Source organism: Etheostoma cragini, chromosome 3 (genome assembly GCF_013103735.1).
Source record: "Etheostoma cragini isolate CJK2018 chromosome 3, CSU_Ecrag_1.0, whole genome shotgun sequence".
NCBI lineage: Eukaryota > Metazoa > Chordata > Actinopteri > Perciformes > Percidae > Etheostoma > Etheostoma cragini.
In genome coordinates this window covers 16,274,056-16,288,616 of record NC_048409.1, presented here as the reverse complement: position 1 = coordinate 16,288,616, position 14,561 = coordinate 16,274,056, and the positions used below count along the sequence as shown (strand labels likewise).

Genomic DNA, 14,561 nt, shown 5'->3' with positions numbered 1-14,561 from the left:
TTTATTATGAAGCAACAGTGGATAGACATGAAAGGAGGAAAGAGATGGAGGGGATGAAACGCAGAAAAGGTAAGATTCAATCCCGAGCCGCTGCAGAATATGCGGCGAACACTCTTACTGGGTGAGCTAGAGGTCGCCCCACATTGTACATTTTGTTACCAAAGAATAAAAAAAAAATGATATGACAGGATTGAGAAGGTATGTAAAATGCCACATAAACATAAAAAGTAAGCAAACAGCTGTCTGACAAGAGTGTTTCTTACAGATGCAGGAAACAGAAGCAGCCCTTCGAAATGGTTGGTAATTCATTCATTAATTCTATTCCTATTCATTAATAGGAAGGATGAATAACAGTCTACATTACCCATAACGTGTAAACAGGGTAAACAACACACAATTTAATGTTAAGGAAAAAACATAATAAAAATAAATAGCAAAATAACATTTTACATGAGAACAGTCACCTGAGAAAGAAATGTCAAAATTGCTAAGACACCAAAATATCAGTCTTAAGGGTAACAGCAATTTAATTAAGAAAACAACCTGTTCCACTTGTCTTTAATATTGCACTTTACCTCCTAAAACACTGGAATCTATTGCAAAAAAATACACATCTTCTGTATTAACACATATTTTCCTTGCCAATGATCATTTCTGATTGGAGAGGAATACCCTAGACAAAATAAGGGAACCACAGTACATTTCAAACACTTTCAAAACAAAATGAATTGGAAACTGGCATGATATGACTAACATGACTGTTCAATTATATGCATTAAATAAAAACACTAAATACAACAGAACATTGTAGATGGTATTATGCTTAAGAAAAGACACAAGGGGAATTTGAAAGTGCAACGACAATATCCTACTGTATTTAAAGATGGAAGAGTGTCCAAAAGTGAAACTTGCAGCATAATACTTTTGCCCGTAGCGTTTTTACTGCTCTTAGTGCTGGGACGTTTTCCTCCCCACAGATACTGTTTTCCAGTATTCAACAACAATCTCACCACAATCATTGGAAAAGTCTTTATTTTATTATTATTGTTTTTGAGATGTAAGCTACTCTTAGTTGAATGACGCACTGCACATCACCCGTAAAGTGATACTCATAAGGAATACTTCCTCAAACACAAACACAAAAGTCATTGTCTGTGAATTGTCGACAGCAATCCCCAGTGATTCTGATTCACAGACTAGTGCCAATGAGTCCCCGACAACTCTGGCAGTTCCTGGCTCGTATACAGCTGGTCAGTCACAAATGCAACGTACACTTGAATGACATGTAGTTTTAGTTCTAGATTCTAGAACCAAGAAGAAGTTGTTCATTCATCTTCACCAATTTGGCACTCAAGAGGCCTCTGTTGCTTCATTTTTTTCATTGTGGACTGTTGCCTCCCTGGGGAAATTGAAAAACAGAAAGAAAGGGAAAGGGATGTATAAGGTCAGTCATTACAATATTTTGATACAATTTACCAAAGTTACAAAGAACATTTTAGGAATCTGGCAACTGGGAATTCATGAACTGCAGCAATTATTTTTTTGTAGTTGTTCCTCATCATATATATATATATATATATATATATATAGTGTGTGTGTGTGTGTGTGTACGCACTCACACATACACACACACAAATATTTATAAGGTAATTGTAAATATCCACTTACTCCTCACATTTCCTCACATCTCCATGTATTAGCATAAAATCTACTGCTGCCGCTCCTGGAAACCAACATAGAAGCTGCTGTGTTATGCCCAGTACTTAGTCATTCATACTTCTGTGTATTTTTACAAACATATATGCAAATGTGTAAAAAACTGCTACATTGCGACAAACTTAATATCTGTCCTTACCTCTCTGTCCCTTCTTGCATCTCCAGTACAGCAGCAATATCAATATAATACTGATACCCATTGTTGCAAGGATGGCTATAATCACAAGATTGTGAAAAACAGGTGGGGGATCCCTGGGTGAACCTGCAGATGAGAACAATGTTTATCAGTCTCAAAAGCATATTAACTAGAACAGATGCGTTTATACCATAACCAACATGTTGTATTTTTTCTTGTTGTCAAAAAATCCCATTAAAAGACCAAAACCGACAATATACCTTTTTCACGGCAGACATATTGACATGTCATATTAAGAAAAGCACAGGTGTATTTAAAACCATTAATGATGGCTGCATTCCACTTAAGAGAGGCCCTGGTATTGTGCATGCTGACTCGATGAAATTGCTTACTGGGACACTTTATTAAGGTTATCCATTTCAGATGTGGTTTTAATGTCAAGTCAAAAATGTCTTCTGTGAAAAAGGTGTGAGTCCTTCTCGCAACATTTTCACTACCTTGCCTGTGGCTCTTAGCTTCAAACACATTTGCTGCTATTGAAGATTTACATCTTTATAGGCAAATCACAAACGTGTAGCTGAATTTTTTGAGAGATCTATTCAAATATTATATAACAGGAGTAAATTTTGCATTCGTTGGGAACTTTTTAAGGTGCGGATTAATACACATTTGATGTGCTAGTAAGTATTTACTGCAGCAGGATGAGTATGTGAGATTGACTCAATATTAAAGACAGTGCCTATGTCCATGGTTGCAACCGTTTACTTACTGAATAGTTTTTTGTGGCATTGTTTTAGGGCATTATTATGACAGGAAAGCTTATACATGAAAGGGTAGCGAGAAGGAAATGATATGCAGCAAAAGACCACAGCTCAGAGTCAAACCTGGGGCCGCTGCGTTGAGGACTGTGCCCCTGTCTATGGGCACGCGGCCGCACGCTCTACCAGGTGAGCTACCCAGGCGCCCAAATTAATAGTTTTTGAACAATAATGGAGCTCTATAGTGCAGAAGAATTGCCACATTCCTCACATTCCCAATTCATCAAATCCACAATTAGGCAGCTGTGGATTTAAAAATCTAAAGGTATGTGAATGAAGTGTAATACAAGAAACAAAAATAAAATCAGTAGGGAACAAAAGTTGTTTGCAAACCATCCTGCTTTATGTAATTTAGTAAAACCATTAACAATATGATTTGGCATCATATGGTTTGACTTACTGAAATTCATTTAATTTATTTTACCTTTATTTTACCAGGAATAATCCTATTGAGCTTTAAATACATATATACGTACATACTCTAGGTACTGTACACACATACACACAGTCACACTATCAGCAGTGTTCATTAACCGGACGTGTACATTAAGTGGTCAAATAGCCCTTATATACTTAAACCTAAGCAGTATACGTTGAGTAAACAGTTCTTAGTTTAGGCTGTGGGTTGATGTGAACTTCAGGGTTTTTTGTTTAAGCTTTTTGAAAGCTCCTCTCTTATGACGTAGTAGACAAATCTCAGTTCCTCTTTAGCCTATTTGCCCTTTTGTTTTTTGTGTAAAATACACAACTAGTAGTGTCCCTTCATGTTTTACATAATCTAAAGGTCACTATATCAAAAGTGACGTTAAAGTGAGCTAAAGATTTCACTTTTCATGTCACCTTGTGTGTCTTTGGCCACCCCATTGAGGTTTCAGTGGTTAAAGCTAGAGTGGAGGTGGTGTGCAATTACCGAAGGCTTGTGTCATGTGGATGCGGCGACAGTGTTGTTGTCATTATTTAGAATTGCTCATGGGGGTAACAGAAACTACACACTATAGCTTTAAATGTTGTGATATCACTAGTACTTATTCCTTAGATAAACAACAGGTTACACTGTAAAACCGAGATGGTGTGTTGTTGATGCACTGATATGCTCATCGGCAACAAGAAAGTGCCAAGTTCTCACATTCTCAATTCATAAAACAATCTTTATATGTAGTACATAAGTATATGTTAATTAAGAGAACGTTTGTATTTGATTAGTCTAAGGCACAACAATTATGAGAAATGAGAAAGCCAGATATGTGTGATCCAGCAGCATGTGTGCTTTGTATTATTGATAGTTAGTAAATGTTAGCATGCTACCATGCTAAACTAAGATGGTGAACACGGTAAACAATACACGTGCTAAACATCATCATGTGCTCAAAGTACAGCTGTGCCTAACCACATTCTCACAGATCTGTCGGCTTGTCTTGTTTGAGCTTTAAAGTATTTAAAGAAATTTTGAACTCTTCCGTGAAAGTCAAATATGAACAGGATATAAAAAATTTCCCTCACATATTCCTTAAGCAGTAGCCATCAAAAGAGGATCTATGCCAAGTGGTTTTCTACGCCTTTCACACTTCCCAAAACTTGCCCATTGGGTTGAAAGCATAACAAAATATTTTGGTGGAGAAACCATTGGGACTGGTCTTTTTGAAGTTTCATTACTCACAGATTGAGACCATGTCTGAGCTGACGTCGCCCACAGAGCACCTGACTGAAGTCTTTCCATTGGAGCAGTTGAAGTATGCAGTGCTTGAGCTGTTGACCATCATGGTTTTTGGATCGCTAATTTCACTGCTGTTCAAAACCTTCCACATTTGAATCGCTGGTTCGTTCCACTTCACCTTTTTGCTCGGGTACCCATAATGTGAAGCACATGTCACTAGGCAACTATAGCGATGGTTGTCATCACTGCAGTGCACTGAGAGCGCAGGTTTACTGTAGTTGGCTAGGACAGACGGACAGAGGAAAAAAAGCACTGTCAGAAGGCAGTAGGTTCAGTTTCCAGCATGTCAAGGGTTCTGAATATGGCCATGTTTAAACAGACCATTCATCTTTTTAATGATAGAAGGGGTTTTCATAGAGCCTCCCTATATCCAAGATCCCAGACAAATCACCTTTAGTGAGAGAGTGATGGATTAGCAAAGATTTTTTTGAGAATTATGTTGAAGGGAATTAGTAGAGTTAAGTCCTGTCAGTTAAAAGACATGCTGGAATGGACTCCTGACTGCTCCAACCCTAAATAAATAGGCCTGGGAATAGACGTTAGAAATTGGTCTATATATAAGATTTCCTTTACATAAAACAACATATCCTGCTTTAACGACTGTATTTGACCGTACAATCAAGGTTTATATATACCTGCATTACCTGCATTGCAACGGATTTCCTGTAGACCTAGCTGGCAAGGTCATGTGCATGGCCTACTCCTGTGTTCAAATCTGTCTCTAGGGCTCTATGGCATTGACTTGGAGTTGTCATTCCAATTGTAAAAAATCTCTATGGTAGAATAGTTCAAAAATCTGCGATTGCGCAGGTATTTTGATAAGTGCTAACCCAGATAAAGACTTTGTCTCATTAATTAATTTGGCACTACTTTCAGGAGGAAAAACTATTCTTCACCTAGGATGTTAGAAATAATTTGACTGCCTATTTCAGAATACTGTCTGTAAATGGTAAATGGACTGCATTTATATTGCACTTTTCTTGTCTATATATCTATATTTGATTCAAACAACTACTCAGTACTTTACGCACTACAGGCACCATTTACCCAAATCACACATTCATACACTGGTGGCCAAGGCTGCTGCCACCTGCTTATCAGGTAAACATTCACACACATTCACACACCGATGGCGCAGCAATTCTGGGGGTTCCAAGGACATGTAGACTGCTACCACATGGGCCACAGCAGCATACACAGTATTTTTCTGGTTAGAAACAAAAACTCAAACAATCAAATACATATTTAAATGTCAACACACTCATACATACCTGTGAGACTGAGATGTATGACTTGTTTTTGAGCTCCACTATTGTCACTGTACTGGAAATGGCACTGATATTCACCATGATGTGAGATGTTCAAATGGTACATGTGCATAGTTGTCTTGTCATCATCCACTCTTGTGTTCTTCCATGCCAGCTGTGTTGTATTTTTTGATTCATAGTAGCCATTGACAAATATCTCGCCCCTCTGAAAGTACACAAATTTCAATTTTTGTTTTGCAACGGGGCAGGAAAAGGTCACACTTCCACCAACCTCCCCTCTGAGCTCAATTGGACCAGCACCTTCTGCGAAAACAAAAGTAAGTGAGAGTAATATGTTAGAGCATGTTGGGAAATGAAATTGTTTTGAGGAATAATATATTTAAATTATAGTCAATATTGTATTTCACAAAACATCTAGGTAGCAATTTTGTATTGTACACTGAGTAATACTAAAAACAACTTTTGTCCCCTATTGATTTTATTTTTGTTTCTCACATTACACTTCATTCACATACATTTAGATTTCAAATCCACAATTAAGCAGTTGTGGATTTAAAATCTTAAGGTATGTGAATGAAGTGTAATATGAGAAACAAAAATCAAATCAGTAGGGGACAAAAGTTGTTTGCAAACCATCATGCTTTGTGTAATTTAGTAAAATCATTAACAATATGATTTGACATCCTCATGATTTGACTTTATTTAACCTTTATTTTACCAGGAATACTCCTATTGAAATTTAGATTCATATATACGTACATACTGTAGGTACTGTACATAAATACATACATATACCCCGCCCCCCACACACACACACACAGTCACACTTCTTAGCAGTGTTCAGTAACAGGACGTGTACATTAAGTGGTCAAATAGCCCTTATATACTTAAACCTAAGCAGTATACGTTGAGTAAACAGTTCTTAGTTTAGGCTGTGGGTGGATGTGAACGTCAGGGGTATTTGTTTAGTCTTTTTGAAAGCTCCTCTCTTATGACGTAGAAGACAAATCTCAGTTCCTCTTTAGCCTATTTGCCCTTTTGTTTTTTGTGTAAAGTACACAACTAGTAGTGTCCCTTCATGTTTTACATAATCTAAAGGTCACTATATCAAAAGTGACGTTACAGTGAGTTTTTCATGTCACCTTTTGTGTCTTTGGCCACCCCATTGAGGTTTTAGTGTTTAAAGCTTGGGTGGAGGTGGTGCGCAATCACCGAAGGCTTGTGTCATTTGGATGCGGCGACAGTGTTGCTGTAATTATTTAGAATTGCTCATGGGGGTAACAGAAACTACGCACTATAGCCTTCAGTGTTGTGAGATTACCAAGGTGTGTTGCTGGTGCACTGATATGCTCACCTGTGACGAGAAAATGCCACGTCAAAGTCCCAACCAGAGCCAACAGCCTGAAGGAAAGCCTTGGGTTTCTTGAAAGACATGAGGAAACGTAACTAATTGTTTACATGTTTACTCAGATAATGCATTACAGTGACACAAAGATGTCTGCATACAATTTGACAGATAGCAATACGTAATACTTAAATTCCCCTGGCCTGGTGCCCAGAGAGTTCAGCAGTGCGAAGTCATAAGAATAAAAAAATACTTGTAAATAAATAAATGGAATAAATTTAACTCTAAATTCTTAGTATCCTTGCTCCTTTATATACTTTGGTTCCATGTTGCTGTCATGCTTTCTGGAGCTTTAGTTGATGACCCTTGACACAGGCAGCAATAACTCCACTGAGTGATGCAGGGTCACAAACAGTATTGAATGGATATTTTTGGTTGTTTCCTGACAATCCTTTGTGGCTGGCTTACAGTAAGACTTGAATGAAGAGGCAGTTTAAACATAGTAGATGTAGAATGCAGACAATTTTAAAATTGACTCCAAATGAGTCACAGCATTGCAATATGTACTGCTGACGTTTCAATCAGGTAATAGAAAATGGCAGGAGTACTTACAGGAAATATTGGGTGTTGCAATGTGAGGCCTGTTGAAAAGACAAACAAGTTTAACACTGTAATAGGATTGAATCCAGAATCCTAGGCCATTTTCTCCAAATCTTTCAGAAATCTAAATTTATTTTTGACTTTTAAAGTTAGTTGTAATAGCCACCTGGGTGGCTGCAATAGAAAACACGCCCTACCAGTTCCTACTCAAACTACTCCTGACATGTTTTTAAATTGATATACTTTGAAAATTGTCTTGTTTGTGGAATCTGGGTTTATACAGTTAACATGATGTGTGTCTCGAATCTATCTACAAACAAAATCCCATCTCATCTGAAATGTATTACTGGCCCTTCACAGTCAGTCATGCATAGCATGACATGCAGTCATCCTGAAAGGAAACATCCAAACAGTGTTACCAAGATAAAGGAAAGTCACAGTGATTATTATCAAACTCTTCCTCTACCTGCTCCAGAAGCCTGCCTTTCCACTTCAGACAGTGCCTTCTAGTATTATACTATATTGTTTGTGGTATTATAGAAACCAAGTGCTGAAAGTATCAGTTAAAGCAAGCACTTAGCTAGACATAGAATCTCAGGTAACTCCAAGACAAGGAAACAACATCTGAATAGTTATTGTTGGAGGCTGTAGGCAAGGCAAGGCACCTTTATTTATACTTATAATAAAGTGCTTTACGCAGAAAAAAGCTGTAGTGTAACAGTATAAGGAAAGGGCCAACAAAAGCTGTCTGCCAAGTACAAAATGTATCACATGCCTTCTTTACTCATACATACAGTACATTCACAGTCTAGAAATTATGAGACAGGCTATTTTCACTCTTTTGAGAAAAGCTTCTTGCACTTAAACTTTGTTCTTAAAACACAAATTCACAGAATATCAAGTGCTTTGCAACAAAAACACCTTCCATACAGGGAAACCACCACTGCCGTGCTACGTAATGATCAGCAGTATCAACAGAAAGCACATCTAAGGGAATTCCCAAGAGCCTTCTCATTACCCATAGTACTGTACTGTGCATGTTGTTTAGTTACAGGGAAAGCGATACCAGATGGATCATAAAAGTCACATGACTAACCATTGAATTCTTGATTTACCGGGAGGCTAAAATAAACAGCCACCATGTCTTCTTCAGTGTTAATTGGCCGGGACTGTCTGTCTGTTAAACCAGCACCGATACTATAGTAATTTCCCAATCTAATATGACAACTCTTTGCATTAAGTACTACTGTTGTGAGAGCTTATGTAGAATTTGACAAACACATAGGGGTGCTGATGGAACTGTAAGGCAATTTTGAGGCTACACTTTGTGGTTTTAATGTAAAATGTATACTAGTTAGTAAACTTAAGAGAGCTATGGTAAAGCAGAGAGCATTGATTGAGCACTACAATTGACTGTGTGTTTTGTGTGTTTGCGCTCTTCTATCATTTCTACCTACTATCACATTACAGTTACGGTCACACGTTTACACAGTGAGGCTTTATTGGTGAGGGGATTCCCACATGATGTCATATGAGTTACAAATTATAACATGCCCTGCTGGAATGTCAAGAGGCAATACAACGCATGCCTGCCTTACGATGAGCTACAAAACCACAAACCAGTTCCCCACAGTCAATAGATTTCATCTCAAAGTTTCCTTCTTTGTAATGTGGTAGCAATATAATACTTCCTGTGGGTCAAATAATGAGGACTTTAAATATTTGTTTGTTGAGTGGATCCTATCAAATTGAGGTGAAAGACTTGTGGCAGTAGAGGTGTGTAATTGTTTAGCTGCTCCTGCTACACCCCTTTGAAAAAGACAATACACAGGCTAACTTTCTATTTGCTTTCTGTTTTGGATGACAACAACTTCCCACTCGGGAAGTATCCTCAACTCATGTCACTTGGCTACAATATCCTTTTTACTAAACCAGTCATTCATAAAATCAGCAAATACATGTATTTACACAGGCATTAGGGATTTACACTCTCAACAGACTTAATATCATTTGCTCTCTCTCTCTTAGTCACACTCATTGTTATACACAGAAAGCTGAGTAAACGTCCAAGTTTATTTTTAATCATATATTTGCCCATATCACTCCTCCTGTAAGATAGATCAATCTATACAGAGACTATAGAGATTTTCTGATATGCATGCAGGTTTTAGTTAGTTACTACTCATGGCTAAAACTTACTAGATTTTTGTATTACTACTTCAGCTGCAAACTACGATCCAGCACATGTGTAGAGCACTTGATAACAAGCAGTTCCATTAAAGAGTTTGAAACTATGAGCCCACAAAAAAACAATTGCCTCATTCACAACAGCAAAATGAATTGTTTTCAAAAGAAACAAGAAAAAGGAAGAGGACAAAACAAGCTCCTACCATAGTGCTGTGTGTCCAAGTCAGAACTGAAGTATGTGGAGTAGACAGACTACATGTACTTCCTCTGAATACAAAACAGATGGGTGGAGCTGAATGAGTCATTTGATTGTTAAAAAAAATCTCCTTTTTATAGAACAGTCAGTAATTTATGCTAACATTGAACACAGTCCTGTCTTAGTTGAATGACACTTGTTGCATTTTTGATACAGCATAATAGGCATTTTTCACAGCAGACATCTTGACTATGTAGTCATAGTAGGAAAAGCTTAGTAATATTAACAATGGCTCATCTATTCAATTGCCCCAATTCAATGGCAGTATTATGGTGACCCAACATGCACGATATCAGTTCCTGAAACTAAAGCAGCTAAATGGAATTTAGCCTTTATTAATTTTGTTATTTACACTTTACACTTACGTTTCCTACTGTGACATGCAATGTCTTATGGGAAAAAATTCCATGTAACATTTTATGTTACTAATGTTTGTTATGGTGATATTCAACTTGAATACAAAACTTTCAGTTGAGCAGCTTAAGGAGGCCATTCACTGCATTGTGTGTGTGTGTGTGTGTGTGTGTGTGTGTGTGTGTGTGTGTGTGTGTGTGGGGGTGTGTATTTGAGTGCATTCATTACGTGTATGGGTGACGTGTTGTAGCCATAATATTCTGCGGCTATGTTTTTTACATGACGAATATCAAATGAAGACACAATTGACAGAACAAAGTACATGACTAACAAGGAAAGCTCTAAAAGGGAAGAGGGAACTAAATATCATAGTTAACTTTAGTTTAATGGCACGGTCAGCCGCTATTACACAATCTTTGGACATGAGACTAGCTATGTCATAAAATAATGTTCTATTGTGAAAGCATAGAGTCTTAGGCAAGGCAGTAGTAAACATGCCATCTAGTGTGTTTCAGGGTAATACATCAAAACCATTTCTACTTTTTGAGCTGTAAATGTTACCACTGAGCCACAAAGAACATCTTTGAATGATGAAAGGCAGCAGTAAGAGGCATAACATCAGATTCTAAAAAAATGTGAGATTGCATTATGTGCAGTTTATTTATCCATACCAGCTAATATACAGTACTCGTTTACTTTTTAGTGGTTGGTGTAAGAAGGGTGCTACAAAGTGTGCATAAATGCATGTAGCCTATGTCACACAATATCTCATCCGCTGCCTCTTGTGTGTGTGTGTGTGTGTGTGTGTGTGTGTGTACAATAATCTTTGACAAATACAGGTGTTGTACTATTTCCAAGTTGGTTTGCTCGTAACTGCTCTGCAGCTAACCACAGTGTTTCACATACAAGTTTAGTTTTTCTGTCACATTCGGTAAAACATCTTTTCACTTCTGTTTTTCAATAACATTGTTTCAGCACTTTGTCTACAAATGTTATCTATTATATTATATTATTATATACAAAACAAATAGTAAATTAATTACTGTAACTATCCACATTCATCACCTACTGCTGTTAAAAATGGTTTCATAAGAAAATATAAAGCACTGCATGGTGCTACAAATTCTCTAGTTGATAACTGTCAGTCAGCTATCTATGTGTCTCTCAAAAGCTCTAAATCTGATGTGCTCCAGAAATAGTAAGTGTTATTATGATTGACCCCTTTTTATTTATTAATGGTTTATCAGTCTGGGAAACACTCTAGGACCTAGAAGAGCATGTTGCTGCTTTAGTAAATTTGAGGGGTATGAATTGCACACACACTTGGACTTATAGTTCAAACGGCAATGGCAAGCATTGCTATTGTTGATCCTGCTTGTCTGCAATGAAAATAAAGGTCATCATACTAATTTCCCGAAGCTTTAATTACATGCAGTTATTTGTGAGGACACTGTGTGACAACAGAGTTTCCCTTCTACCTATAAAAGGTCTGTGACAGAAATGAAACTACCAAGGGAATCCCTTTTACTTAAGTATTTGTTTTTTTCTGTCACATTCGGTAAAAGATCTTTTCACTTCTCTTTGTTTTAGCACTTTGTCTGGTAACAACTATTAAATTAAGTAATGTAATTATCCATTGTCATTACCTACTTTATTTATTTATGTTTATTGTCATTCAAAACAGTTAATAATTTACAAGGTTCCCAGCTAACTAAAACGTCCTGAACATAAGAAGGGGAGAGTGTCTGTACAATATTAACATTGATGTTAATATTTAATTGAAAATGTACTTGACATTTGAGGAATAAAGATTTACATAATAAAGTGTTTCTTTCCCACATGCATTTTAATGTCACCCAGTGTTAGCTCAGTGAGATTCTCTTTGCTCCAATCTTTTCATAGCTCCTTCTATGTTCTCCTGTGACGCTTTTATTGACCTTGTGATACTTTTTCCAATGAATTAAAGGAAAAGTGTTTGGAAAACCGTACCATAGGTTTCTTTATTATACATTTGTAGTTACATTTCAGAGCAGGTCTATCCCAGCTGGGTGGAAATCAGGGGAATGTCCTTGAACTCAACAGTGAACACCCACTTTTTGAACGGCTCTGGTTCAGGAAGTGATTTTTTTTCCCCCATTTAAATCTCACTCGACGTTTCAAAGAAATGCTTTTATATAGAGTTGTAAGCCTCCACCTACAAGATGAATTGTGACCATGAAACATTTGATTCGGTGCAAAATGATAATTTGAACATGGCAATTAAGGTAAAGGTACAAAACTGTGTACATAAATTATCATAGACTTTAATCATAGATGTATGTATCTATGGACTTCAATGGTAGCTGCTCACTAGCTGTTTGTGAGTTCGATAAACATTTCGTTGGTAACAGCTAGCTCAACCAATCCGAGATGTCGCTGTTACGCTTAGGGTTGTGGGTATTTTCTTAAAACAAAGTTGATGTCATACAGACATGAGGCTTCCACAGGGACATAAACCTTTGTTAAACAATCTCATAGCTCAAGGTAAGTCTACCTTGAATGGTTTAGACATTATTGCTATTAATCAAAATCCTTATGGAGAAAATGAATGGGAGTTTCACTTCTGGAGCCACATTGTTGAGCTCTACTGAACATGGCCAATATGCCTCGGGACTAAGAAGATAAATCAAATGTTGCTTCTTTGGGGTGAAAATGCTCATTACCAGGAAACTGTCCACATCCTGTATTTAGTCACAACATTTATGGAAGATACAGTGAACAAGGAATATCGGGGATTTTCCATGTGTATCCCTGACAAATTTGATAAAAATACCCAGAAAGTAGAGCCTCCTCCTCACTTGCTCTTGACTCACCTCTCTAACTTCCATTTTCACATTTTAGTATATTACTAGTTATCTGGTCTCCTTTTGAATCCTTAGGATGCAAATGCTACCAGTAAATATATTTAGGACAGAATGTGTTATAGTCAGTCAGTCACATCAGGAGCTGTGGCATTCTGAATAACTAAATGTGGAAGTTAACACCCACAATGTTCCTTACATCCTTGCTTTTGTGGTGTACAGGAATTTGTTGGCCAGTGGGGAGTACGTGGGAGGCTGTGAGAACCAAATGCCAAACGGGGTTAATAAACAAATCTGTTCTCCTTTTTTCTGGGGATTTTAAAACTCAATCTCATATTAAACACCAGCATCTTTCTTCAGTACCTTTCTATCTGAAAAGTGCTCAACTCAACTGAAGCAAATACCCAATATATTTATTTAAAACAGTTTCACAAGAAAATAAAAATTTGAATAATTTGTATTTGAATTGCTAAACTTGAATAATTGCATTGAAAAACTGAATTTAAATCACATAATTTGAAATTGTATTGTTTATGTTGAAAAATTGCATTGGAAAACTGAATCTGAATAGTGTAGTTTGAGATTGAATTTATTTGTTTGGAACTGGTATCAATGAAAATTCAACTCTGTATATATCTTCACATTCAGTTCTCACAGTTCAAATTAGGTTCACAAAATTAAATTTCCAGTTCCTGCGACAGACATCGGGGTACTTGGAGGATGAAGGAAGAGCAACTGAGCGCAGATCAATGTGTATAAGAAAATATAAAGCACTGCATGGTGGTGCAAAGTCTGCAGTTGGTAACTGTCCATAAGCTATCTGTCTGTCTCTTGACAGCCCTAAATCTGATGTGCTCCAGAAATAGTAAATGTTATTATGATTGACCTCTCTTTACCATGCAGACTGTAAAGGTTTATCAGTCTGGGAAAGTTATTCACACTCAAGGACCTAGTCATGAAGAGGGGTCTATGTTATGTTATTACAATTATTTGTTCCTACATGGTGCATATTCATTCCTGAAATACATTCTGTTAACAATAAAGTATCACACAGAAAACTTGAGGCCAGGTTAAAAATCCATTATAGAAATACTATACACAATGCACACAGATAATTGTTGATAGGGACACAGCGGGTCATTTTCGCCCTGGGCCCTGTGGTTGGTTAACCCGTCCCTGACTACAGAGACATTTTGACATGCCTTAATGAGCAAAACACAGCACTAGTTTACTGTACGCATAAATAACACAGAGCAATTGTTAATGTTATGAGTATCACATGTCCAACTGTGACAAGTTAAAATGTCTGCTTTGAAAAAGGCCTATT

At 37.1% G+C, this 14,561-nt stretch overlaps 1 protein-coding gene across 1 annotated transcript; it reads right to left on the bottom strand.

Annotated features, from left to right (window-relative positions):
* Positions 1 to 1,053: 1,053 nt before the first annotated feature.
* LOC117942429 (CD276 antigen-like) lies at positions 1,054 to 10,002 on the bottom strand. Its single transcript, XM_034867878.1, has 8 exons — positions 9,988 to 10,002; positions 7,610 to 7,638; positions 7,007 to 7,074; positions 5,656 to 5,955; positions 4,328 to 4,606; positions 1,856 to 1,978; positions 1,669 to 1,723; positions 1,054 to 1,399 (listed from the first exon to the last, which is right to left on the bottom strand). Exons 1-8 carry the CDS (start codon positions 9,988 to 9,990, stop codon positions 1,351 to 1,353), a joined length of 906 nt encoding a protein of 301 aa, XP_034723769.1. The 5' UTR covers positions 9,991 to 10,002; the 3' UTR covers positions 1,054 to 1,350.
* Between the last annotated feature and the right edge of the window lie 4,559 nt (positions 10,003 to 14,561).